This window comes from Alosa pseudoharengus, unplaced genomic scaffold (genome assembly GCF_046254945.1).
Source record: "Alosa pseudoharengus isolate Yale_2024_CS ecotype anadromous, Long Island Sound unplaced genomic scaffold, YU_APseudo_1.1 YU_APseudo_1.1_scf_22, whole genome shotgun sequence".
Classification (NCBI taxonomy): Eukaryota; Metazoa; Chordata; class Actinopteri; order Clupeiformes; family Clupeidae; genus Alosa; species Alosa pseudoharengus.
In genome coordinates, this window is record NW_027468680.1 from 7,445,928 (window position 1) to 7,473,053 (window position 27,126).

The 27,126-nt window shown below is 46.3% G+C and overlaps 2 protein-coding genes across 3 annotated transcripts in view; both read right to left on the reverse strand.

Annotated features, from left to right (window-relative positions):
• The window catches only part of LOC143139703 (frizzled-3-like), a 29,033-nt gene extending 18,063 nt beyond the window's left edge, over positions 1-10,970 (reverse strand). Inside the window, exons 1-2 of the mRNA XM_076300391.1 lie at positions 10,710-10,970; positions 8,543-9,332 (exon numbers count right to left, since the gene is read on the reverse strand). Of these exons, the coding sequence (XP_076156506.1) occupies positions 8,543-8,842 (300 nt within the window). The 5' untranslated portion in view covers positions 8,843-9,332; positions 10,710-10,970. The remainder of the gene's footprint in view (positions 1-8,542; positions 9,333-10,709) is intronic.
• Positions 10,971-11,354: 384 nt separating this feature from the next.
• krtcap3 (keratinocyte associated protein 3) lies at positions 11,355-20,349 on the reverse strand. Of its 2 annotated transcripts, none has more exons than XM_076300393.1 (7): positions 20,217-20,349; positions 19,621-19,805; positions 19,357-19,416; positions 17,672-17,872; positions 15,797-15,928; positions 13,869-13,955; positions 11,355-13,278 (listed from the first exon to the last, which is right to left on the reverse strand). In XM_076300393.1, the coding sequence occupies exons 1-6, from the start codon at positions 20,227-20,229 to the stop codon at positions 13,890-13,892; spliced, it is 657 nt and encodes a 218-aa protein (XP_076156508.1). In that variant the 5' UTR covers positions 20,230-20,349; the 3' UTR covers positions 11,355-13,278; positions 13,869-13,889. The 2 variants fall into 2 exon arrangements, with proteins under 2 accessions (XP_076156508.1, XP_076156507.1); XM_076300392.1 differs by having other exon boundaries at positions 11,355-13,281.
• Between the last annotated feature and the right edge of the window lie 6,777 nt (positions 20,350-27,126).

Here is a 27,126-nt window from a genome sequence, read left to right on the forward strand (position 1 = left end):
GCAGATTAGTCACTCAAAAGGGAGGGGAGTCTTTAGAATCCCAGATTCCTTTCCCCCGTTTTCTCTCTCTAGGCCAGTGTCACGCCGCACACACACACACACACACACACACAAACACACACACAGAGGTGATATGTCTGTACTCTGTATCCCCACTCCTTAACATGTGGTGCTCAGAGAGGAGGACTGTTATTAGTTCCGCTCAGCCCAGGAAAGTGCTATTCAAAAAAATAGAAATAGAAATATATATATGTGTCGGTGTGTGTGTGTGTGTGTGTGTGTGTGTGTACACACATATGCATATACTACACAAAATATATTTGCAAATTTAATACCACGAGAAAGCAGGCGGCGGCGGCGGCGACGACAATGATGATGATGATGATGATGATGATGATGATGATGATGATGATGATGGGTTCACCCTCTCAGAGGAGTCCCGCACATGACAGGCAGGGCCCTGAGAAGCGTCTGCTACTTAAAGACGACCTACTTCATGTAGCCTATATAACAGCCTTCTCTAACTAATATTAAATGGTACCCATGGCAACAGCTGTCCTGCCCAAAGCTAGTGTGAAGGACAGGGCAAGGGTGTGGGGTCCTCCTCATTCCCAGAATGCCACTGTGATGTCCTGTCCTGTGCTGGGTTGTGTTGTCTGAGACTGGGGATGCGAGTCTGGCTAAAAATAGCCCCGTGTGGGCACCACTGTCTTCCAGTGGTGCCCCCCCCCACACACACACACCATCACACACACACACACACACACACACACTGCCTGCTGCTGCCCAAAGTGCTGTTGATGTGTCAGAGTGCTCTTATATAACATGTCTACTGCCCCCATCCCCAAAACACTGCCAAACACTGTCAGGTCATTCTGGATCAAACTCCATCGCTCTCTCTCTTCCTCTCTCTCTCTCTTTCCCTTACTCCATCTCTCTTCCTCTGTCTCAGTCCTATCTCTCCCTCCCTCACTCCATGTCTATCCCTCTCTTCTTCCCTCTCTCCCTTTATATTTCTCCCTCCCTCACTCCATCTATCTATCTATCTTAGAGGGCACAGAGACCCAAAGCGTCAGAGTTCATCAGACATCTCAGCCTGCACTCCAGGCTTAATTACTTCAGCTCTCTCTCTCTGTGTGTGTGTGAGTGTGTGTGTGTGTGTGTGTGTGAGGGAGAAAGAGATTGAATGTGTCATTGGGCTGTTGAGTTTGTGCTCTAGCTTTTTTAGGGATGTAAATGTGTATGTGTGTGTGTGTGTGTGTGTGTGTGTGTGTGTGTGTTGTCTGTTCTCTCACCCTCTCTCTCTCTCTGCAGGATGCATGGGCGAGTTTAACCTCCAGACAAGCAGAGGTCAGATGGGATGTTGGTGTAGACATCGGCATTAGCGTGACGGGTGCACACGTGTGTGTGTGTGAGGCCGTACGTAAGTGTGTGTGAGTGTGTGTGTGAATGAGAGCAAGAGCGTGGAGGATGGGTAGGCACGGTCGGCACGGTCGGCCAGTCTGTGGGTGGCTCTGAATGAGCCTGAATGGGAGAGTATCGTGCGTCGACACGAGGGGATGAAAGCCAGCCCTTTAGTGACCGCGGGGCGAGTAAAGATAAACGGCGCGCTGCACTAACCAATTGGCTGCGGGCAACCCACCAGCACGGCTCTGCACAATGGAGACAAGCCCCGGGAGAGGAGGGGGGTGAGGGGGGGTCAGGAGGAGGAGGAGGAGGAGGAGTGTGTGATCGGACAAATGTGGAGTTATTTCCTTAATCTTCGCTCTTTTCTCAGTCTTCAGAAAAGGCAGAGTGTGCTGCTTCCATCTTCTTTTTCTTTCTCTCTCTCAATCCCTCTCTCTCTCTCTCTCTCTCTCTCAATCCCTCACACAACCTCTCTCTCTCTCTCTCTCTCTCTCAATCCCTCACACAACCTCTCTCTCTCTCTCGCTCTCTCTCTCTCTCTCTCTCTCTCATTCACCCGTCCTTGACTTCATCTCTTCTCTGTCTCGCCTATTCCCTCCTCTCCTCCTCCTGTCTGCTTCCCCTCTCCTCCTTCTCCTCCTCCTCCTCCTCTTTCCCCTCCTCTCCTCTCCTTCCCCTTCTCCTCCTCTCCTCTCCTCCTTCTCCCATCCTCTCCTTCTCTCCTCCTTCTCCCATCCTCTCCTTCTCCTCTCCTCTCCTCCTCCTCCTCCTCTCTCCTCTCACTCTTCCTGTTCCAGCACTCTGCTTCCAGTCCTTGCTGCCATGACAACCACTGATGCCAAATACAGAGCGACCTCAGTCAGGGAGGAGCTGTTCTTTTCTCCCCTTTTTCTACTTCATGAACGAGGGAGTCGTTTTTCCTTTTTCCTTTTTGAGGAGTCCTCATCCTCTAGGGTCAGGGGTCTCTGGGAACGACTCTCCCACTCGCTTGCTCACACACACATGCGCACACACACACACACACACACACACACAGGCAGTAATGCATGTCCTTTTGAGGCGACACAATTAAGGACTGTTGCCATGGCTACTCCTGTACCCAGTTAAGGAGGGTGAGGCAGTGAGATGGAGAAATGGAGTGAGAGAGAAAGAAAGAGAGAGAGAGGGGCAGCAGGAAGAGAAAAATAAAGGAACTATAGAGGAGGAGAGGGTTAGTAGAGGCCATCTCACCCAAAGCTGTTCTACACACACACACACACACACACACACACACACCACAGGGGTCTTTTGAACAAAACTAGCACTAACTCCGGGAGCACTCGTCATCATTAGGGATTCACCACCACCAGCGCTTGTGTCCATCTTTTGTACTTCAATGTTCATCACTTGTTCTTTTCCTTCAAACCAAACTCTGCCTGCTGCTCTCCTTCTCCCATTCGGCCCATGAGGTGTCTCTTCCGCTCGTCTCTATTAATGGTGCCGCTTATGTTTCTGGACGCCTGCCTGTGTGTGTGCGCGTGTGTGATTCTGTGTGTGACTGTTGTATGCAGTGTAGCCTGTCCTCTTTGATCAGCTATGCTATTTTGCTGTACTGTTGGGCGAACGTGATCTGTGTGTCTGTGTGTGTGTGTGTGTGTGTGTGTGTGTGTGCATGCATGTGTGCGTGCAAGAGAGAGACAGTGTGTATGTGTGTGCAGTGCGTGTATGCATGCGAGAGAGAGAGACAGTGTGTATGTGTGTGCGTGTGTGTGAGTGTGAGTGTGAGTGTGAGTGTGAGTGTATGTGAGAGAGAGAGAGAGAGACTGTGTGTGTGTGTGTGTGTGTGTGTGTGTGTGAGAGAGAGAGAGACTGTGTGTGAATGCTGTGCTGTCTGTGCTGTGGGGTTAACTGGGGTTCACTGGCAGCCCCAGACCAGCACTGTCTCCCTGGCCATCCGCCACGCCATGCCACGCCACCCTTCGTCTGTGCCACTCTCTGCCCACGCCAGGGCCACACACTACCCAGCGCAGACAGCCAGCGCAGCACCCCAAGGCGTCTGCGACCAGGAGGTTACGCACGGGTCACGCCAACACACACACACACCCATTACACTTACACACACTTACACACACACAAACACTTAGACACACACACACAGAGAGACACACATCTCGGCCGATGGAGAGAGGCCAGGCTGCCGAGAGGGAGTTTGAAAGCAGCGGAGATTCTGTCGCAACATCAGGCTTAAGCAGGTTTAGTTTGGGGATAATATTTCCACGAGAGGAAATTAATGTTCGCCACATGCTGCTGATAGCACTATGAGAACGAGAGAGAACGAGAGAGAGAGAGAGAGAGAGAGAGAGAGAGAGAGAGAGAGAGAGAGAGAGAGAGAAAGAAAGAGAAAGTTTGTAGGGGCTGCTGGACAAATGAATGGTTGTCTAATTCAAGGCATTTTCAATGTGCTGATATTTTCTTTTGTCCACTCTCCCTGATCTCTCCTTTTGTTGACGCTATCTGCGGCGACTGCACGGGGCGGTCGGGAGCAAAGGGCTCTCGGGGTTTGCAGCTTTGCGGCTTTGCGTGTGAACAAGCAGATCAGGGCCAAGAAAATGAGCCTCTTTCTTCCCTCCCGAAGCCTGCAGGTCATGAGTCCAGCTCAGCCTAAGAACATAAGACACGGATAACCTATATTTACGCGTTTTATTCCTTCAGCGGAGATTCCGCTAATCTCCCGCTCATACATTTCAGATCCACACAAATCTAAAGACCCCCAATAACGACCTTGACTTTAGTTATTCACCAACGTCGCTCAGTATCCCTGTTCGCCCAGCTCAGCCGAGCTTGTGCTTACAAACTTTGTATTTCTCATACATCTCCACAAAATTCTGGAGGTAATATTTTTATTTATTTATTTATTTATTTGAAATGGAGTTGAGACGGCAGCTGTGTCTTCTTCACAAGGCAAACAGTCCAGCCTGGAGATGAAGCAGAAAAGCAACATTCTTTTGCAAACAGCCAAAAAGACGCCCCGTCAAAAATACCAATGAAGCCAAGCGTTTCCCACAGTTATGTGCCGCGAGCTCTTCACATAATCGCCCCCGGACATCGCTGCCAAGACGCTGAAGAGGAGAGCGAGGTGCAGAGACAGTCAGTGGGACTGGACACAAACTGCAGCTAATGAGACACTTCCTTCTTTTCCTCCCCTGAACGGACACACACACTGAATGGACACACACTGCTCTCTCCAGCAAGCCTGAGACGTGTGTACGGATGTCAGACAAAAACACATTGTGACCGGAGCGGTGAACCTGTTCTTCCCTATTCGGTAACGATGGCAAAGGCGTGGTACAGCCACGCACACACACACACACACACACACACACACACACACACGCACGCATGCACGCTAGTCACACTCGCTTCTGTCACTTCTCTGCGAGCACAGGGTAGGGGGAGGGGTGAGACAAGAAGTGCTGGTCCCCGTTCCTATCTCTGGTTTCACACACACACACACACACGTCCCTGGAGTGATGTTACACACATCCATGGGGAAAGGGAGGGGTGAGGACACACACACACCACAGTTGGAACAGAAGAGATTGGGGGGTGGAGCCTACCACCTCTGCCACACACACACACACACACACACACACACACACACACACACACACACACACACACACACACACCGGCCCCCCCTCCCACCTCACGTGACCTAGGATGTTGTTCCATCCCACAGAGACCTGACACTGACACACACACACACACACACACAGAGAGAGATCAGAGAGCGTGGGTTGGGTGCTATTGCCCTCCACTGAGACTTAATTGAATGCAGCAGAGAGAGAGAGAGAGAGAGAGAGAGAGAGGGAGGAGAGAGAGGGAAAGAGGGAGGGAGGGAGGGAGGGAAGGTGGGAGAATGGGAACCCCTCTGTCTCATCCTTTCTTTCCTCCTTTCCCTCTCTCGCTCCCTCTCTCTCTTCCCTTTTCACTCTCTCCCTCTCTCCGTGCTGATCAATCCCCCCATTGTAGGCCACACAGCAGATTAGGAGCCAGTTAGTGGTGCTGAATAACCAGCTGGCACCATTAGCGCCTGTCTGTCAGTCCATCCGTCTGCCCGCCCGCCCGCCCGCTCCCCCACTCGCTTGCCCGCTCCCTCATCCGCACACCCACCCACCCTCTCCTCACCTACACCCCCCCAACCACCCACCCATCCACCCACCCATCCTCCTGCCTGCCTGCCAGTGCTGTATGAGGGGGAGAAATGGGCTTTTAACAGATCTCCATCTCTGCCAGCACAGACTGCCAGGGCTTCAGCCCAGTCCAGACCAGCCTAGTCCTCCTCCACAGAGGTCAACTAGTGCATCAGCTAGTGCTAGTACACAGAGCTACAGGGCCTCTATCAGTACGTTTACATAGCGATGCTAGCACACAGAGCTACAGGGCCTCTATCAGTACATTTACTATGACGCGTCGTTGTTGTGTTAGACCGACCAAAACTGAACTTTAAATGCATGTAAACATGTTAGTCCTTCTGCTCTGCTAGTGCATCAGTAATGCTAGCACACAGTGCTACAGGGTCTATATGATAACATGCTTCACACACTCCCCATAGTTACTGTGGCACTTGCCCAGACACTAGCAGAAGATGCTGGCCAATTCAGAGCCAAAGCCAGTCTAGAGTTGCCCGCTGTTACTATATATGGCGCACACACACACACACACACACACACACACACACACACACACACACACACACACACACACACACACACACACACACACACACACACACACACACACACACACACACACACACACACACACACACACACACACACACACACACACACACACACACACACACACACACACACACACACACACACACACATCTGTAATGGCTGAAAAAAAAAGTCCCTAAAGCATTAATTATTCTGTTTTGCACGAGCATCGCCAAGGCTAACTTATTTATTCAATTAAATCATCCCATGGGAAAAATGTAGTGGTGTGATATTCACATCATAAACTACATTAGGCGCAGTCAGTTTCAACTCCCGCCAAGCTCTGGTTGGGTTGCCGTGGAGATTAAAACAGCGACATGTCGACTCCTCAGTAGATTTGTTCCATCTGAAAGTGGGGTCAGTCTCCTGGAGGATAGTTAACACATCACTGAATTACTGCCGTCTCTTGAGTTTAGCGATTACGGAGACATCTTATTTTATGCGCTGCGATTTATTTTGACTCTCTCCTGCTATTTTAGCCAGTTCTGTGCCGTTCGGCTGGATCTTCCATGGCTACTGATTACATGGATTATGTTTGTGAATCTCGGGGGATTTAACTGTAATTAGGTCTAAAATAGTCCAAGTTTAAATCAACTGAACTTCAACTGAACTATTCCCATGGCCACAATTACCAACATGCTCACTCAATCCCTCTCTCTGTTTACGCTTCAAATAAACGGGTAGGCTAAAAACTAGATCTCGATGTAGCTTTGATCAAAAACAAGAAGCAGATTCCACCAATTATCCATGTGAATAATATGGTATGAAGAAGCATATTTTTTACAGTCTATGAAGCAAACATAGAAATCAAAATGCCGTCTACAGTATTCACCAGGGAGCAAGTCTGGCTGGAGCTATGAGGGTGGAGATGTGAGGGTGGAGATGTGCTGTTCACCCCCCCCCCCCATGCATCCACGCACCCACACTGTAATGCAGAGAGAGCACTCACTCACCCACCCACCCAAGCACAGGTCAGTGAGAGGAGTCACCCACCTGCCCTCCCAGCCACCCACATCACAAGTCAGTGAAAGCAATCGCCTACACTCCTCCATCCACCCATATTACAGGTCAGAGAGAGCTTGTGGAGATTGGTGGGTGGTTCACATGTGGACATGTACATAATGTAGGACAAGAATACTGACACACACACACACACAGATGTCAGTCAACACACACACACATACACACACACAAGCCATCACAGTTGTGGTCGCGTCAAGGTCAATCTGGGTGTTTGAGAGGGGATGCTAGAGAGGAGACAGATGACCGACTCAGATGGCCGCTTAATCTGGAGCAAAACCAGCCTGCTGTGGCCCTGATGCGTCCCTGATGTGGCCCTGATCCGGCACTGATCCGGCCCTGATGCGGCCCTGATCCGGACTGGATATGTGGGTTGTATCTGTGTGATATGTACACAGGCTAATGTTCATCATTACCTGAGGCAGAATGCAAATGTCAAACTCTCCAGAACACGTTCTGCTATCAGTAGTGCTGCCCGTGTTCCAAAATGGAATTTGAGTTGGAGAAGCTGTTCTGTTTACATTTGTATTTTCTAATGTTGACTTGACTGCCCCCATTCCATTCTAGAGATACTATAAGGAGGACACTCTGCAAAATGTCTGATGATGACACACCAAGCAAAGACCACCACCAGAAAAACAGAACTGATGGTTGCACACACACAAACACACACACACACACACACACACAAGCAGATGTCAGAGCACACAGGCATGTCTGTAGGATCCCAAACACACAGTGACTATTGTCTGAAATCTACTGTTTTAGGCGGTCATTCTATTAGACCAGAGAACATATTACTGCATTACTGCCAGACATGTTCCCGGATGAAAGAGCGAAGAAGCATCTCCCATTCCAGTGTTTCCCATACATTGACTTATTTGTGGCGGCCCACCACAATATCAACATTGACCACCATACAATGATTTTCCAGGTTGTACTAAATTGTGCTTAAATCTGGTTAGCATCATAACCACGCTGTGCTAATTTGTTAAAAACGGTTGCATTCAAGTTAATTCTTCAAACCAACCACCACAGCCGTTGGGGCAGCCGTGGCCTACTGGTTAGCGCTTCGGACTTGCAACCGAAGGGTTGCCGGTTCAAACCCCGACCAGTAGGAACGGCTGAAGCCTTGGGTTAGGTGCCTTGAACCCCTCACTCCTCTCCCGAGCGCCGCTGTTGTATCAGCCAGCTCCCTGCGCCGGGATTAGTGTGTGCTTCACCTCACTGTGTGCTGAGTGTGTTTCAGTAATTCACAGATTGGGATAAATGCAGAGACCAAATTTCCCTCACGGTATCAAAAGAGTATATATACTTATACTTATACACACTGATACCCCCCCCCCCCTTACCTCCATGGCCAGAGCGGCAGTCTGCTGGTCGTAGTGGTTGAGCAGGTTGGGCATGAAGGTGGTGTTGTAGGGCAGGTCCTGGCACATGCGCAGGCCGATGGGCTCGCAGGTGAAGGTGCTGTGGCTCTGCGCCGCGTCTAAGTGGATGGCACCACAGCTGGTGCTCAACAGCAGGACGCCAAGCACCAGCGCACCCAGCAGGCGTGGAGGTGTCGGTGCGGGCACGTGCATGGGCACCCGTTCACGGCTGGTGCCATGTCCCCACGCGGGGCTACAGGGCACAGCTTGCCAGGGGGGCATCTCTGGGTCACGACCTGGGTAACCAGGTAACAAGAGGTCAGCTACTGTAGAGGCGTCGGACGTGTTGTCGTGGTGATGGGGTGGGGTGGGGGGTTAATCCTCTCGACATCCAGTGTCACCAGTATACCGGCGGGGCAGGGAGCTCAGACTCTCTGGGGTGGGACGCGAGGCTGCCAGCCCCCTCAGGGGGCCCTGCCTCCAGCTCATGGGGACTCCAGGGAGCCTGACGGGGCCCCGGGTGGATGGAAGTCTGGCTGGCTGGCTGGCCGGCGTTCCCTCCCTCCTTCCGCTCCCTCCGCTCCCTGCTGGCAGACCCGTCGCTCTCTTGGGTCAGTGCCCACTGCAGAGCTTTGATCAGCCGGCCAAACCACCCGGCGGCCTCTCCTCGCCTTCACGCTACGCCTCCTCTCCTCCGTCAGACGCAGGCGAACCCGCGCAGACGGCTACCGGTCTGACAAGGTAACTGTAGCACAGGTGCATTCACCCGTCCCTGCGAACACACCAGATTAAAACATTAAGTAAATCACTTACCCTGCCACTCAAATGGGTCTGTGTAGTAACAACTTCAGTATAGTTTCAGTAGTACAGCTCCAGAATGTTTCTTATTTACATGTATTCATTTATTTAGCAAATCTTTCCAAGCAAAACCATAAAGGAGCCTACACACTACAGGAGATGCAAGACATTTTAGTACTATGCATATTCCTTGCACAAAACCTTTCTCTACTACTTCAGCTTCAGGATAAGTAGCATACATCCTCAACAGCCAATTAATATATGCATGAATTATATGTTCTACAGCAGTAAGGGGTTAAGACTAAAGTCTGAGAGCACTCCTGGATATTCGGAGTCCTGGATAAGCATGCATGCACCCTTTACCTAGCAGCTTGAGTTCAGCATTTAAGGCACCTGGGTAAATACTAACGCAAAGGAAAATAGGGAAAGATGTGACAAAAAGATGTATGTCAGTAGTTTCCATGAGTAAACTAGACGCCTATCTTCTCAGAACACATATTAGCCTACATGAGACATCGCACCTACGGGCAACCATGAAGCGATAAAATCCGAAGGTTTTCACTTTCTTTCTTTTCATCAGCTATTTGCTTCTGTCATGCACGACAGCCCAGGTTGTTACACCGCATAAAATGAAATCGCCGGGGATAGGCTACTACCTTCTCTCCGAGATCAGCATTAAACCGAACACGCCCTTCTTACAATCCCATCCTTTTATGAGCCTTTCTTATGTCTAATAGGCTATGTTTAATGAGTTTTCAATCAAATAATCCCAAGTAAACCAAAACCATATCCCATCCCCCCTCGCCACACGTCTGTGTGAGCTTGATGGACCATCTAACGTGCAGCCGGAATTTCTCACACCGCTCCTGCAGCAGAACACTCGCAGCAAATTGACTGAAATGTAACCTAAGTACACGCTTCCTTGGAGACGCCGGTGCAGTGTAGAACATTATACAACGGGGATTAGGCTGCATCAACAAAGGTGGGGGTACATTTTAAAATTACACTAGTTCTTCAGTTATACTAATTGAAAATATACATTTATATATTAGGCTACAGTGCCACCATTGTGGCTTAACCAACAGGAAATTGCTAATTACAATGTTGCCATTAACCTCGCTGATGTAGCGTTACTAAAACTGGCAATCTCACATTTTCCACGAATGACACCAGCGACTTTACATCTGAATGTTGACCTAACGAGTGCCATAAGGTAGCAAACTTAATTGACTTCATAAAAGCAAATCTGTTCTTTTTAATTTGGGAAAGTGTTGATAGACCAATATCATGCGCACACCTTGCAGCAACACTTAAATTGTTATTTGAAATACAAAAAAGAAGGAAACTTCACCTTTTACTGGCTGGTGTGCTGGAGACGTGACTTACTCACTCTGCTACTGTGTTTGCCGCTGTTGCTCTGGCAAAATAAGCCCAGTCCCCTTGTCTGATTCCTTTCTGCAGGTCCCGTTTATGTTTCCTTCGCATACGATCGCTCAGTGCAAGTTTGCTGGTCCCTGCAAGCCTTCCAAATGCATTAAACGCATTAAAAACAACTCTACACGTTGGTTTACGGAGATACGAAGAGCCAAGTGCCCACCCGACCCAGGCAGGAACAGACGCACATGAACGGTAACAGACGAGTGGAGGAGGTAGTTGCTTTGCATATTCCCAACCGAAACTCCCCCTCCCGTTCTGATACGCCCCACCTTCTGCCCACGGCGCATGTCTGCGGGAGAGAAAGGATGCGCACCGCGATTTGTGCGTTACATTCCATATTATGTAAAATAAAATCAATTTGAAGCCTACTAGCCATAGGATCTGACTGACAGGTGTGTGCTTGTTATTATTTGAACTGTTAAGTAATACGCAGAATGCGGGCGTCTTGAACAAACAGATACATTAACTCGCACTTGTAGGCTACAATTTGATTTGTAAGATTGTTTACGTTAGTATTATAATGAAACAATGTTTTATTTAATACAATTTCACATTATAGTGAATTTCCATTTCCAAAACTTTAACTTGTAACAACTGTGTTTATCATAATTTTCTTTTGATGATGATTGTTCACCAAGTTAACAAGTACAGTATGATCAAATAGAAACAAATTATTCCTAGACACAAGTTACTAACCATTACCATCCAAAATATGCCAAACACATGACAGGATTCATGAATATGCCAAGGCTGCTCCACATTTCAGATAAGGAATAAGAAATAAACTGTATATTTCTTGATGGGCACTGGGCGGGCACTAATACAATACAGTATTAGTATTACCAAACATACACACACAGTGACAGAAAACACAGGCACATGTATATAATTCATAAAACAGCAGCAGAGATAGGAAGCCTTTATAAGTCCAGACTGGAAGGATGGGGGAGACAATGGTCCAGGACTAATGAAGTGAAACAGGTCAGTGTGACAATGGCAGAGGAAAGAATAGGGCCGGAACCAGAGTGGAACGGACCAGACTGACACCACACCAAACTCAACCCCAGCACTGCGCTGGCATAATGTGTGGCATTATAGCATAGCCATCGACCGCTAACGGTAAAGTTGGTGCGGCGTTACAGCTGGCTTTATCACACACACACAGGACCAGACCACAGACGCGCAAAATCAGTCAGGAGGCAGGAACAGCAAAGACAATGACTAAACCATGCACTGAAATATAATTGAGTTAGAAGAAAAGGCGTTTACTATATGCCCCAGCTTTAAATAAAGGGTTTTTAACTTATTTTCCTTGGCTCAGTGCGAGAGTTGCCTGAAGTAGGCCATACTGGCTACCACAATTTTATAATTTAGTTAGATTTGACACAATTTACACACACAAAAAAACATCAACACTGAACCATATACTAATCACTAAAGCATTCCCATCATACAGTAGAAGATGAAAAACCCCTATACAGAAAAGTAGTATTTCATTACCACAGTTCTGTCTGGAAATGAAGTGCCTAAATAAATGTATATATTTGCAACAAAACATTACCAAATAAACTATTTTGTATTCTTTATTTTAAAATATGGGCACTTTTTTTCTTGCCCACTCAAGCAAAATCAGATTTCAGAATACAGTACTTAATTTTCAGATATTTAACATATAAAATCACAATACAAAAACTTAAATGAAATGCACGGTCTTCATAAAATACACATTTAATTATGTTGATTTCCTTCAGTTATGTCCAGAGGGCACCCAAAAGGCTCTCGGGTGGCCTTGCGCAGACAGTGTATGGTAGGGCGTGGAGTGTATGGGAGGGCATTAAGTTCCCTGGCCTGGAGAAATCCCTTTGTTTTGACAGTCAGTCGCATCCTTATGTCAATATTTATTTTGGCCTTTCAGCGCTTGCATATTAACATGGGAGGGCTAGATTGGAAAAGCTTGCCTAAAACCCTCCACCTGATTAACCCCCAAAGCCGGTCCACGTCCCCCCCCCCTCGCCCCCCTCTCTCTTCCCCACATCACCACTGATGTGCAGGGCTGATTTAATGCACTTTAGACCTCAGGAGGCAAGGCTGGCCATGTGGAGAGCTGTCAGACAAACAGCTGTCCATTAACTTAAGAAATGTTTCAGAACAGTGGAGGGTTTTCACATCAACAGTAAATTGGGTATTTTATGGAATCTTGAGCTCTGTGTACTGCATAATACTTTACCCCTTTACTGAGAGTAATATGACATATCTTGTCCCAGATGAGCATATTAATACAAAACTGCTGTTATAATAAACATTTCTTCTACAGATAAAAAATATTTCATAAAATGTTTAAACTGTGACGGGGCACATGATGGCACTTCTGAGACAGTAGGAGAACCTGCCTCAGCACTGAGATTATAAACACCTCATACAAGGATGCTAGTCCAGAATGGTGTGGAGCAGTCAGGATTAGTGTGCTCATCATCATCCCACTCCTGCTGTGAGAGACAAAATAAAAAAATGAATTAAAAAAATGTGTTGCTGCTCTTACAATGTTACTGTTACTACACTGTATATACTGTATGTATTCTGCTCTTATAATGTAACTGTTAATACACTGCACATATCCTTACTCTAAACCATACCACTTGCTTAACTGAATACTACTGTCTACATGGCACTATATGTCATATACTGTTTACACTGCACTACCTGTCTATACTGTTTACTTTTTTTTCTGATTTCTTGCCCTTCTGGTTAGATGCTAACTGCATTTTGTTGTCTCTGTACTTGTACTCTACAATGACAATAAAGTTGAATCTAATCTAATCTAAAATGTGTTATAGGCATACCAGATTTTTTTAATAGAGTATGCTATAAATTGAAGGTCTGCACACATAGATACTATGGGACCATTTTATTTGGCCTCTTCAAGCATCTATGATTGCATAATCAGACACATCAAGCTTTGTACACTCAGTGACCAACACAACATAGTGGTTCCTAACACACTGAAACTATCAAGCAGGTGTTAAAGGTTAGCACTAATTGTGTGTGTTTGTGCTAAATAACACACGAGTCTCACCCCATTGTCCAGGGTCGTTGTCTATGCCTGGGCGGCGGTCCCTTCTGGCCTTCTGCTGGGTGTGAAAGCCTCCGCCTCGTCCCCATACTGGTCAGGAGGAAGAGATTACATTAGGACACTATTCCGCTCAGCCAATAAGGTGTGTGTGTGTGTGTGTGTGTGTGTGTGTGTGTGTGTGTGTGTGAGGATGCTATTCCACCCAGCCATCAAGGCCTTGTGTGTGTGTGTATGAGTGTGTGTGCGCGTGTATGTTTGAGTACACCATTCCACCCAGTGTGAGTGTGAGTGCATGTGTGTGTGTGTGGACATTATTCCACCAATCCATTAAGGCCTTGTGTGTGTGTGTGTCTGTGTGTGAGGACACCATTCCATCCAGCCATATAGGTCTTGTATGTGTATGTGTGTGTGTGTGTGTGTGTGTGTGTGTGTGTGTGTGTGTGTATATATGAGAGAGAGGGGCTACATCCACATTATTACTTTATTGTTTGAATCTGTCAGACATTTGTTACAATTTAGTCTCTCATCTACACTACTAAGGTGTTTCTGAGCTGCTGAAATGGAATGATTTCAAAACGCTGTCGGTCCCATATTCATTTGAAAACTCTGGCTTTGCATTTTAATGCAAACATCTGATGTTTCCCTTCCTGATCGGACCTGGTCAGTCCGATGTTTCCTGACTCTGCATGACTCAATAGGACTTCCACTACAAGCCTGCCCGCAGTGAATGCAACATGAGCTGCTTTCAGACACAACCTCCGCAGTATATGCGGATCTTTGTCAAACGGAGGTCCGGCCCTCGGATGATTCAGATATGATTAACCTGCGGACATTATGTGTGAACGACACCAACGCACATGAACTGAGTCTCCGAATGTTCTTCGCTTCGTTCAGACACGAGCTGATTTACATGATGTCCGTCGGAAATACTGAGGGGAGTAGTGTAAGAGCTAAGTTCTAAGTTCGGAATTCCAAATAGCCTGTTACGTTGTTCAGATATACGGCCCAACCGCTTGACATCCGCAGAACATGCGGACTTACACGTAGGTCTGAAAGCAGCTATGGAGACCGGAATACAACCTTTACTGGCCTTTAGTTGCATGCAGGGATGGATTACTGCACGGGCCTACCGGGCCCAGGCCCAGGGGCCCAAGGGGTCAGGGGGCCCTGAAGCTCAAGCCTTTGCATGGAATCATTGCCTCAATATCAACAAATCAGGATGTAGGCTATGAATCTGATTGAATTTAGTATTGGCCATCCCCAAAATGCACCAGAATAGAGGAAATCATTTCAAACAAATAAAAAAATTCTGGGGGAGGACCCCCAAACCCCCCCTCCCACATATACGACAATAAGTGGGGGGCCCTTAATACATCTGGGCCCAGGGGCCCGAAAGTTCATAATCCGCCCATGGTTGCATCTGTACTGCACTTAAATTCTGCATTTTACAACGCTGACGATTGCATGAGTGTGTGTGTTTGGGGGCGGGGAGTACTGTATGCGTGTATCACACAGTGGTCAGTGAAACTGGCCGAGAGGTTACAGGTGTTAGAAGTGCAGTAGAGCTGGATGCTCCATCAGAGTCCAGAGCTGAGGTGCTGTGCTGTGCCTCTAGTATGTGAGTGTCATGTGTAGGCTTACCTGTAATTTGTAGGTACAAGCAGTGAAGTTTGTGTGTGTGTGTGTGTGTGTGTGTGTCACCCGATGGCTTATCTGTAGTCTGTAGTTGCAAGTGCATGACGAAGGGCGTGTGTGTGTGTGTGTGTGTGTGTGTTGAAGGTACAGGCGAAGATACAGTCCACAGAGATGTGGGTGTATATGTAAGTGAGAGACTGACATAGACGTGTGTGTGTGTGTGTGTATGGTATGTGTGTGTGTGTGTGTGTGTGTATGTGTGTGTGTATGTGTGTGTGTGTGTGTATACACCATACCTGTAGTCTGTATATGCGAGCGCAGGGCCCAATGCCTCCGAGGGTCAGTCCGATGACTAAGCACCAGACGGACAAGGCGACCTCCAGGGCCGCCAGGAACAGCATGGGGAACCAGAGGGCCATCGTGGTGTCCTGCAACAGGAGACGAGGACGGATGAGCACAGGCCGAGGCGGCAAGACAAGCCATTCATCAAAACCATTACACACACGGATTATCACCTGAACTCAAGGAGCACACACACACACACACACACACACACACACACACACACACACACACACACACACACACACACACACACACACACACACACACACACACACACACACACACACACACAATCTCTGGGTTTGACCTTCTGCTCTCCTCTGGTGTCCTCTTCTATCTCTCTTTTCTACACTCCCTCTATCCCTCTTTCTTTCTGTGCTTCTGTCTTTCCCTCTCCCTCCCTCGCTCGCTCTCTCTCTCACACACACACACACACACACACACACACACACACACACAGGATATCAATTTGTACGAACAGCCATCCTTGAGTGATCAATCAAATGCTAATTGCAACAAACCAAGCTAATAATGTGTGTGTGTGTGTGTGTGTGTGTGTGTGTGTGTGTGTGTGTGCATATGCGTGTTGAAGGTACAGTCGAAGGTGGGTGTGTATGTGGAAGGTGGGTGTGTATGTGAGTGAGAGACTGACATAGACATGTGTGCGTGTGCGTGTCGAGGGCACAGTTGAAGGTACAGTTCACAGAGATGTGTGTGTGTGTGGGTGTCGAGGGCACAGTTGAAGGTACAGTTCACAGAGATGTGTGTGTGTGTGTGTGGGTGTGTATGTGAGTAAGAGACTGACAGAGGCAGACAGAGTACACAGCTTCATTACTTGAGTAAAAGTACAGATACCCTTTGCTAAATTTTACTCAAGTACAAGTAAAAGTACAACAGTCAGATGTCTACTTAAGTAAACGTACTAAAGTACTAGTTTTTAAAAGTACTTGAGTATCAAGAGTACAAGAGTACATTTTCTAAATATTGCATTACTACTGCCTACAGTGCTTACATTTATGCACAGAAACTTCCTACATGGAGTTATGAAACAATTTCCTTTGAGAATGTAAAAGGAGAATGTAAAAGGAATTGAAAGTAAAATCAAGTCATTTATATCTTTTTACCATGTTGCCAGGGATGGGCAGTATTTCTAATACATGTATTTCAAATACGTATTTCAAATACAAAATACTATTTTGTAATGGAAACACTTGAAGCGAAAACTATCATTAACTTGTTCAGAAAATTGAAATAGTCTGGCGAGGTGGGGCCACAGGTTGGCACATTCCCGGGATGGAACTGCTGCGTCTTCATCCATTGTTTCGTCCATGGTTTCGTCTCTTATCTAAATCTGACCATGGAGTTGACTTTGGCGGAAAGCTGAAAGTGATTGCTGATGTCCCAATCAGTGGCGCCTGCACAATCCAATCACGTTTGAGAGGGAAACAACAAATTGAGGGTTTCCGAGATTTTTCTTTTTTCCTTTTTTTTAGAAGTAGTAACGGGTACTCACAGTTATGGATAGAAATGTAGTGGAGTAAAGAGTACAATATTTGCCTCTCAAATGTACTTCAGTAAAGTCATGAGCACTCCCCAAAAATGATACTCGAGTAAAGTACAGATCCCTCAAAACTGTACTCAAGTACTCTACTCAAGTAAATGTACTCCGTTACTGTCCGGCTCTGGAGACTGACATAGACGTGTGTGTGTGTGTGTGTGTGTGTGTGTGTGTGTGTGTGTGTGTGTGTGTGTGTGTGTGTGTCGAGGGCACAGTTAAAGGTACAGTTCACAGAGGTGTGTGTGTGTGTGTGTTTTGAGAGACTCACATAGATGCGTGTGGTGTCGAAGGGGCATTCCACAAAGATGGGTGTGCGGGCGTTGATTGGCACCTCGCTGGCGTTCTTGCAGCCCTTCATCAGTCCAGCTCCGTCTCCTGACACAGTCACACTGATGGCTATCAGCAGCCCCACGCAACACGCCGCAGACAGCAGCGCATTCAGCAGAGAGCTGACCACCAGACCTATGTGCTACAAGACGCAGCAGACATCAATGACCGCACACACGCACGCACGCACGCACGCACACACACACACACACACACATCACATACAGCAGCACCTTCAACAGAGAGCTGACCACAAAACCTATGTGCTACAGGACGCAGCAGACATCAATGACCGCACACACACACGCACGCACGCACGCACACACACACACACACACATCACATACAGCAGCACCTTCAACAGAGAGCTGACCACAAAACCTATGTGCTACAGGACGCAGCAGACGTCAATGACCACACACACACACACACACAGCAAGCCGCAAGACAGCAGCACGTTCAGCAAAGCTCACCACCAGACCTATGTGCTAGAGGAGGCAGTAGAGGTCAGCAACCACCTTAAAACAACTACACACACACACACACACACACACACACACACACACACACACACACACACTCCTTTTTGTATGGGATGACATTTACTTATGTATTCTATATTCATATCAGACTAATTCTAAAGACTACCGATATCTACAGCCCTTATTTATTACACTGACACCCAAGTCAATTATTGCATTGCTTACTCTTTTTCATTACACTGACACCCAAGTCAATTATTGCATTGCTTACTCTTCATTGCTCTGAAACAATAACAAGTTCAGTAACACCAACAACGCCACTCAATCACAGACATCCCAAGTCTCCCGGAAGTTCCGGGAGTTTCCCGCATATTGATAGCGGCTCCCTGACGCCCGCAAATTAGATAAAATCTCCCGGAATCTAGAGCGAGCGATCAAGAGCGCGCACGCGAGAGGGAGACCTAAAATTGAGTGTGCATCTGAGTGTAGCGCACACACGACAGGGGAGAGAGAGAGGGGTGGTGGTGCGTGTGTGCCTGAGCGCATCCAAGACAGAGAGCATCCTGATCAGTTCAGTGTATCTAGGAACAGGAGAGTCACGACAGAGTCAGTGCCCCCAAAAAAGCAAAATGTAAGACCCATTTCAAAGTGTACCCTTGTTTTAAGAGTAAAAAATAATGATAGGCCTAGTTTTGCATGCTGCACTGTTTGTAACAGTGTTAGCATTGCCCATGGTGGGTTAAATGATTGAAAAAACATGTTGAGGTAAGTTTAACTAGTGTCAATTAATGTGCATATTATTCAGGCCTATACTAGATGGCTTAGTTGCCAAGGCTACATGAAAAGACCAAACTGCAAGATCTACATATTTTATTTTCACAATTAGGCTACTATCTATATAGGCCTTCCTTATTTGGTGTACTGACTAGACATTATTGAACAAACATATTAATCTCTATTTCAGTATCTAAGTAGGTAAAACATTTTTTAGTATTGTTATTTATTTATTTATTTTATTTTTTTGGGGGGGGGGCTTCGTGATACCTCCCTGAAATGACTTTTTGCAGGTTGGGATGTCTGCAATCAGGAATATATTATTTATTTCAAAATGTGTGATTTGTAAAGAAATATCAAAAGGGCTTACCAGTTTCCGAACTGGCACATTTCTTGACACCAATATCGCGATGATTCCAGAGGCGATGCTCTAGAACAGGGAGAAGGCAACAATATGGGGGAAATTATTCTTTCCATGGGTCTGTTTTTAGTTTAATTGACAAAAGTCCTACTATCCATTCAAAAACATAAACGGTCCCCTTGTTTCTCTCATCAAACTCATAACTAGATCTGATGCCAATCTCACAGGTGTAACGGTGGTGTTAGCGATGTGGGCTATAATAACTTCACTCACCAGCAGTGCTGAAGTCACGGATATGATGTTGGCTGCCGTGAATTCTGTGGTGATCTCGTTGTTGGGTTTGGAAATGTGCCGCAGGACGCTGCCATGCACGATGGCTCCCAGGATGAAGTTGATGTGGCCGACCAGGATGAGAATGAGCCCCTTCTTCATGAGCCAACCCGGCCCCTTCTCTTTATCTACCCCAGGATTAAGAAAAACGTATTCCCCTTTACGAATACCTAGCCAACGTGTAGGCCAAGCCAAGCCAAACCAAGCCTACATAGTGTTGTTTATAGCGGTTAGGTGTTATAGAGGCGCAACAACAACAGGCCTGCTACAAATGTTGATTTCAGCATCTTTAGAATAAAAAAGATGTTGAAATCAAGGCTATTTTAGGCTATTTTTTTAAAATAATTTAAGCAGATCTAATGTTACATATTAATAAGAACTATTTAATAATAGAGCTTAGAATAATTAATCAGAGTATCTGCCAAGGCGAAAGGCCGTAGTTGAAGGAAGAAAGAAACGTAGGCTAGGGCAAGATACTTTTACACTGCAAAATAAACCACACTTTCAATGCAAATCATCCAGTCCAGTTTAACACTTACCAAAGCCACACATGCCTAAAACGTACTTAAATCACCGCAGGGCTGTTCAACGTGTCGGGTGTAACTTGTAATCCCATAAAAAAACTTCATTAAAATCTGTACGTGTTTGCCTCCTTCCTAGAGTTACCATCCGTGTGACGTCATTTTTTTTACCTGTGAGCCGGAAGTGGGCGGTAGCATCGAAACAAAGGTCATTCTATGTTAATAATACGATACCCTCGTTTTCGGCCTGGTCCTATTAATAATTAAAGGGTTCCTACGGTGCTGCTCTAAGTATTCATGTAGGCTACACAGCTTATAGTCAGTTCACAATCAGTTAATTCAAGATGGCAAGGCTGTGTTTCATAGGCTACAACCAAGTGTTTCTCATCCATCAGCATTCACAAGCTTTTAGCCAATTTTACATTGAAGCTTCCATTAATTGCAGTAATTATGTGTGATTTATCTGATGACACCGATCAAAAGGGATATTACCAGACTATTAGGCTATGTAAAGAGATCAGAGTACCAGCCTCAAATGCGCTCACCAAACCATGCAGAGACTGCTTTTGAGAAAAACAGGAAGAGCAACAATTAATAGATTTCTTAAAAGCATGTTATTATAGCCTAGTTGGTGCATGTTCCTGGTGATGAACTGGAAAGAGTAGGCTACTATGGCCATAAAGAGAAGGATAGGACAGCCTGTGTCTGTTAGTGATACTGTTGCTACCTGACTTGGAGCAAACACCCAGGAATGGATTTGTGCAAGATTAGGACCGGTCATGGACTAAATGAGGGCCAGCATTGGGCCATATCAGGACCAGCATTCGGCCAGAGCAAGGCCAGCATTGGTCCAGAACAAGGTTAGCATTGGGCCATATCAGGACCAGCATTGGGCCAGAGCAAGGTCAGCATTGGTCCATGACAGGACCAGCATTGGGCCATATCCGGACCAGCATTGGGCCAGAGCAAAGCCAGATGAGGACCAGATTTGCACAGTCAACTGTATACCCGAAACCCTGAGAGATTCATGTGTATTTTAGTGGCGAACACACAAGCACAGACAGAGTGAATCCTTTCAGCCGACTTCATGAGGAATCTCAAGTAACTGTAAACACCACGCATCTTGCACACCAGAAAATTGGGAAAAAAAGTGAAACTTCAGTATTATTTCTTGCTTGTTTTGCATAATTAATTCCAAAGTGCTGACATGCTCACTGAGCGTGACTTTGAACTTTGACAGCGTAAATCCCAGCAGGTTTACATTCCTCATTGTTTGGCTTCTCCGCTTTTCTCCGCAGTAGAGGTTAACACCAGCTAATGAGAAGATGAATATGCAGGAAGTGGCATAAATCTGCTGAAAACAGAGATGTTCATGAATAAGCAGACTGCCATTCCCCCAGTGTAAAGTTGCACACATGTTTGCATGCTTATGTGTGTATGAAACTGTGTGTGTGTGTGTATAAGTGCTGTTTTGTTGCTTTTTTCATGTGAGTGTGCATGTCTCTTTATGTGAGGACAAGCATGTGCTCATAAATATCAATCTTAAGTGTGTGTGTGTGTGTGTGTTTGTGCACAAAATGCACTTTGCATATTAGTCTGTTTCTGTATGCATGTGTAAGTATGCATATGCATGCATGTCTATGTGTGCCTGTTTTCATGTATATATGTGTGTGTGTATGCACGTACACCTGCCTGTGGGTCTGTTTTTGTACATGTGTGTAAAATCCTGAGGACAGCTGTCTTTCTGTGGTACCTCCTCTTCGTGCTTGACATAAGACTAGGTCTGACACACACACACACACACACACACTATCTCTCACACACACACATATTCTTTCCCTGTCTCTCTCTTTCTCATACACACACACAGATTCCCTATCTCTCGTCCACTCTCTTTCTCTCTATGTCTCTCTCTCACACACACACACACGCATGCCTACATCTGGGGATGGTTAAATTACACTGCGTTCCCTGTCCATGGCTGACACTCCCTGGCCCTCCCTCTCGCTGGTAAAGTAATATGTCCTGTATGGAGAATGGAGATGGATCATTCCCTGCCATGAACATAGCTGAGATGCCCGTTTAGATTACCAATAGACCGCCGCCAACTGCTGTTTGTCTGTGGGATCCTGTCTGTAGGCATGGTTAGCTGTTGGTTACTGTGGGTTGAGCAGAGGTCCAGTGTTTGTCCAGAGCTAATCTTTACATAGATAAGAGGTGTATCAGGGAGGGGTTGAGGCATCCAAAGTCCCAAAGCGCACACACACACACACACACACACACTCACAACACGCATGAAAGTGAAACAGATAGAGGAACAATTGAAGAACAGGCGAGGTTCCAATATATACATATGCAAACATTACTAACGGTCAGCCACAAGTCCATGCCTCAAGTGATAGAGAGAGGCTATCTGACAGACTAAAATATTGCGCAATATCTTCAAACAATAGATTGGTGTAGGAGTCTCCAGTCAGACCGAAGTGGAAATGGAAGTCAAACAGTTTGGGCAAGGCACAGACAAACTAAAACAACAACAGCAGATGCAATCACCAAACCATGAGCCATATCACAAATGAAGATTCATGCAACTTAAGATAACACAAAACCAAAATACAGTAAATTAATGTTTTTTGGGGTCTTTAGACAGCCACAAGTCCATGTGAGAATCGAGATGATAAGAGCTTTAACAAACAAACAGCAGTATGTAGGCCTATCATCTCGGACTTGGAACGGCAGTGAGGAGACACAGTATAGGTCACAGAGTGCAACGACTGAATTATTTAGGAGCAGCAACACTATGAATTATAAACTCCTTTGATGGGAGTTTGGTCTTTTTTTCTTCTGCATGGTGCAGTGTTTTTATAACACTCTTTTTGTTTGTTTTTTATTCCTTATTTTTAACATTGAGTCTAAGGGTCACATGTCTTCACTGTCACTGCTCAAATGACTCATCACATAGACATTACTATACCGAGTGTTCATAGTCATCACCACCCCAGCAAAGTTTGAACATGATTTAATGTCCCTTGTGCTGAGCGCATATGAGTCACATTTGTGAATGTGTGTGTGTGTGTGTGTGTGTGTGTGTGTGTGTGTGTGTGTGTGTGTGTGTGTGTGTGTGTGTGTGTGTGTGTGTGTGTGATTAACATCCCTTCCCTAAGACATAATGGCAGCAGCTCCTGAAACGCATCCAGCCCAGAACCAGAACCAGAACCAGAACCAGAACCAGACCTCCTCTGGCCTCCATTTTGTTTCTTCACGGAGTGATCTGCACACACGGAGTGATCTGCACAAGGAGTGATCTGCACACACGTAGTGATCTGCGTCAGATAGATCTGAACACGGAGTGATCTGCGTCAGATAGATCTGAACACTGAGGCGATGGTCAAGAGGATAGATCTGAACACTGAGGCGATGGTCAAGAGTATCACTTGAGTCGGATAGATCTGAACTCTGAGGCGATGGTCAAGAGTATCACTTGAGTTGGATAGATCTGAACACTGAGGCGATGGGCAAGAGGATAGATCTGAACACTGCAGGGGATGGTCAAGAGTATCACTTGAGTCGGATAGCTCTGAACACTGCAGGTGATGGTCAAAAGTAGCACTTGAGTCGAATAGATCTGAACTCTGAGGCGATGGTCAAGAGTATCACTTGAGTCCAACAGTCCGACAGCTGCACCGTGGTGATGGCCTCTGACAGGGAAGGGACACACAAACAGGAAGTCAAATGGCACTAATTAGGTGAAGCCTGGCTCTGCTGTCCAGCTCAGCAGATTTACCCACTGATGTGTTCACCACATGAAGGGGGTGGGTGGTATAGAAGTGATGGTTTGTGTGTGTGTACTGTATGTGTGTGTGTTTGCAAGCAAGTGTGGGGGTGTTTTATATCTGCCGCATGTGTGTTGGGCTGGGGGGAGGAGAAATTCTGCACCTACATTTTTGTCAGGGTCAATGGGTGCTTACAGTTATACCGCTCTCTCTAGACACACACACACACACACACACACACACACACACGATACATAATGTAATGTTAGAAAGACTGCGAGTTTGCAGTATTGTCTGACTGGCCAACACATCTCCCATTACCATCCGTGTGTAACTCATCCTCCGTGTGTTGGGAATACTGCAGCTCTGTGTCATCGTGTTTGCTCTTTGGTTTGCCTGGTAAGTGAGTCAGAGTGGAGTCCTCAGCGCTGCTGGAACTCTAGAGTTATCGACGGATATTGACAACTCGCTCCTACTGACACATAATCAGGATCATGTGTTCTGCTTGCTCAACACTCAACAGCTCATTCCTGCATGCATGGAGTTTCACTCCTCCAGAAACAGCTGCGATGAACACACACACTCACACGCACACGCACACACACACTTCAGCTACCGTGAGGAACACAAATTGTCACACCCAACAGCCTGGGAGGAGAGTTGCTAATCTCAGCTGCCTCGCTCAGGTTCACTGGGTATAGGGTGGTAAATGGGCGCCCTCTGGTGGTGATATTACTACACAGCAGAGTCTCCTCAATTATTCTCTCTTGACCAAGAAGTAGACTACAGTCACTGTTGAATAGTGTTAAGGCTGAATATTGTATTTTTGTTTTTTAAAAAATGTAGCATAACAGCTGATTTTATACATTAAAAATAGATGTTAATTGTTTAAACTGCATATATGATGGAACAAACTTGTGACTTGTTTAAATAAGTAAAAATGGTCTGTGGTATAGGCCTAAGTACTGTCACATTATTGCAAGTAGTGTGACAAATTTAACCAATGTTATGCAGCTGTAGCAACACTGAGAGACATGGACCTACATTTAAAGATTCGGAACGGCAGCACAACGGTAATTTATTCAGTGGAGTGGCAGTATAAAAATTGCATTTGCTGCGGTGCATGAGTGATGACTTTCCTTCAGAAGGCTGGAGGATATATTGTTATGAAACAGCGCCCGTCTTTGTGTAAGCGCCTCTCTCTCTCAGAGCTCTCAGATGTCCCTCTTAGTTTGAGTTGAAATATCAGCTCTGACTGAATGAGCACATGCCACGGACCTCTGTCCCGACACAATCCGACTCTGAGACGGTTCTGGCCCAGAGCAGGAGTAGATGAGGTCCGTATCCGAAGCAGAACCAGAACTGCGCCAGAATCAGCTGGTCTCTGCAAGGTGCTGTTAGAAATTTTAGGAGAAATGTATTAGCCATGGGAGCCATGGCTGAATTTACCCCCTGTTAAGGCCTCAATGAAGCCACAACAAAGAGGATGGAAGTGAGGCGTGCGTAGCATACAGGTTTATGAAGGTTTATTTACGTAGATTCAAAAGTGGGTTGGACAGGAGCAGGTCAGTAGTCAGTGGTGTTGTTGGTGTGTTGTAAATGAGGGAGATCTGCTGTGTGTGTGTTGCATGTTCAGAAGGCAAAAAAGTCTCATGATGTCACAGAGCAGCCGCCTTTAAAAGCCTGTGGCGTGCACACCTGCATACCGCAGCAGTCCTAAGGAGCCGGCCACTCCCACAAGCGCACCTGAACAGGGGAGACAAACAAGAAACAAAGAACTGGCCTAGCGGGCCGTCACAAGCCCGCACACAAAATTTGAGTTTGGGAATTCAGTTTGGGGGGTATTCCAAGTATGTGGTTTAGTTATAAACCTGGGTAAGTTAACTCAGAGTAAGTGGCCAAACCTCCTACAACAAGAGCCCTATGGCATTGTTTTGTTAGGCAAATGTAGCCATAGCTCTTCTATAAGGAGGTTTACCACCTACTCTGAGTTAACTTACCCAGGTTTGTCACTAAACCATGTACTTGGAATACCCCCTTGGAGTCGCTCCATTGAGAAGTCTCTATGCTCGAACAAGCTGTGTTCGGGCCAATCAAATCATTTGGGCTACAGCAAGCTGGAAAATTAAGCTATTAGCCCAACTTAGAAATAATGATGTTGGTAATAATGCTTTGTCATTAAGGTGTGGTCATTAAAGTCTGTAGGGGCATTCTCAATTAGTGCAGGACTCGATTAGTGCAGGACTCTTATTTATGCATTTAACTGACATTTTTATAAAGTGACTTACAGATACCAATTGCTGTGGCCAGTTTCCCTGGAGAGCAACTTGGGGTTTAGTGCCTTGCTCAGGGGCAGAGTGGCAGCCAGAAATCGAACGCTCTTGGAATCACCCTAGAACCCCCCCCCCCACCCACTCAGCACCCCAGACTGTTGTATCTGCATCCCTGACTGAGGGGCTGTCTACACAACGCTGTTTTTTTTTTTTAAACCGGTGAATTTTTTTACCGGTTGCGCCTTGCGTGTACACGACGCCGGCAGTTTAGGAGACCGTAACCGATAGTTTTTGTAACCGGGTTCCGAATTGGGGATGAGCTGTGAGAGGGACTGTGTGTGCAGCACAAAAGAAGGAAGTATTTGTAAATTCCACAGAGCCTTATAGTCTCGCCACAGAAAAAAAATAATAATATAAAAAAAATATATTTCCCTACAGCCACAGATGAGATGAACCCAGATTGTCCTCTGTACCTACACTACAAAAAATTATATCTGACCAAGTGTTATAATCTTATATGAAGATAAAAAGTTATTTAGTATACTTACATACTTACTTTGAGCTTTCTAATAAGATTATTTGACTTAAAATAATTAAAAATCTTCTTAAATTAAGACATAAAAACAAGTACATTTATCTGCCAGTGGATTAAGTAAATGTATCTTAATTTAAGGACAGAGTCTTAAATGTAGTACCACGGTTGAGGCAGTCTGCCATGATATAGGGCTGGGCGAGGCTGGGGAGTTGGGTAAAACCGGATGCTCCAGCAGGATTCTGACTCAGTGTGGTCAGCTGGGTCTGCTCATCGTTACGGCCCGCCCCGCCGCCATCCACCGCAGCGAATCATCTGAACCACTTAGCATCGAGAGCACATTCTGGCCT

Bases quoted from the DNA above. Each gene is read 5' to 3' on its own strand.
- krtcap3 (XM_076300393.1), bottom strand. The intron at 15,929-17,671 runs GTGAGTCTCTCA...CTCCTGTTGCAG, and splicing joins TCGACACCACACGCATCTAT to GACACCACGATGGCCCTCTG. The intron at 13,956-15,796 runs GTATGGTGTATA...CCTCCTGACCAG, and splicing joins CTCGCATATACAGACTACAG to TATGGGGACGAGGCGGAGGC.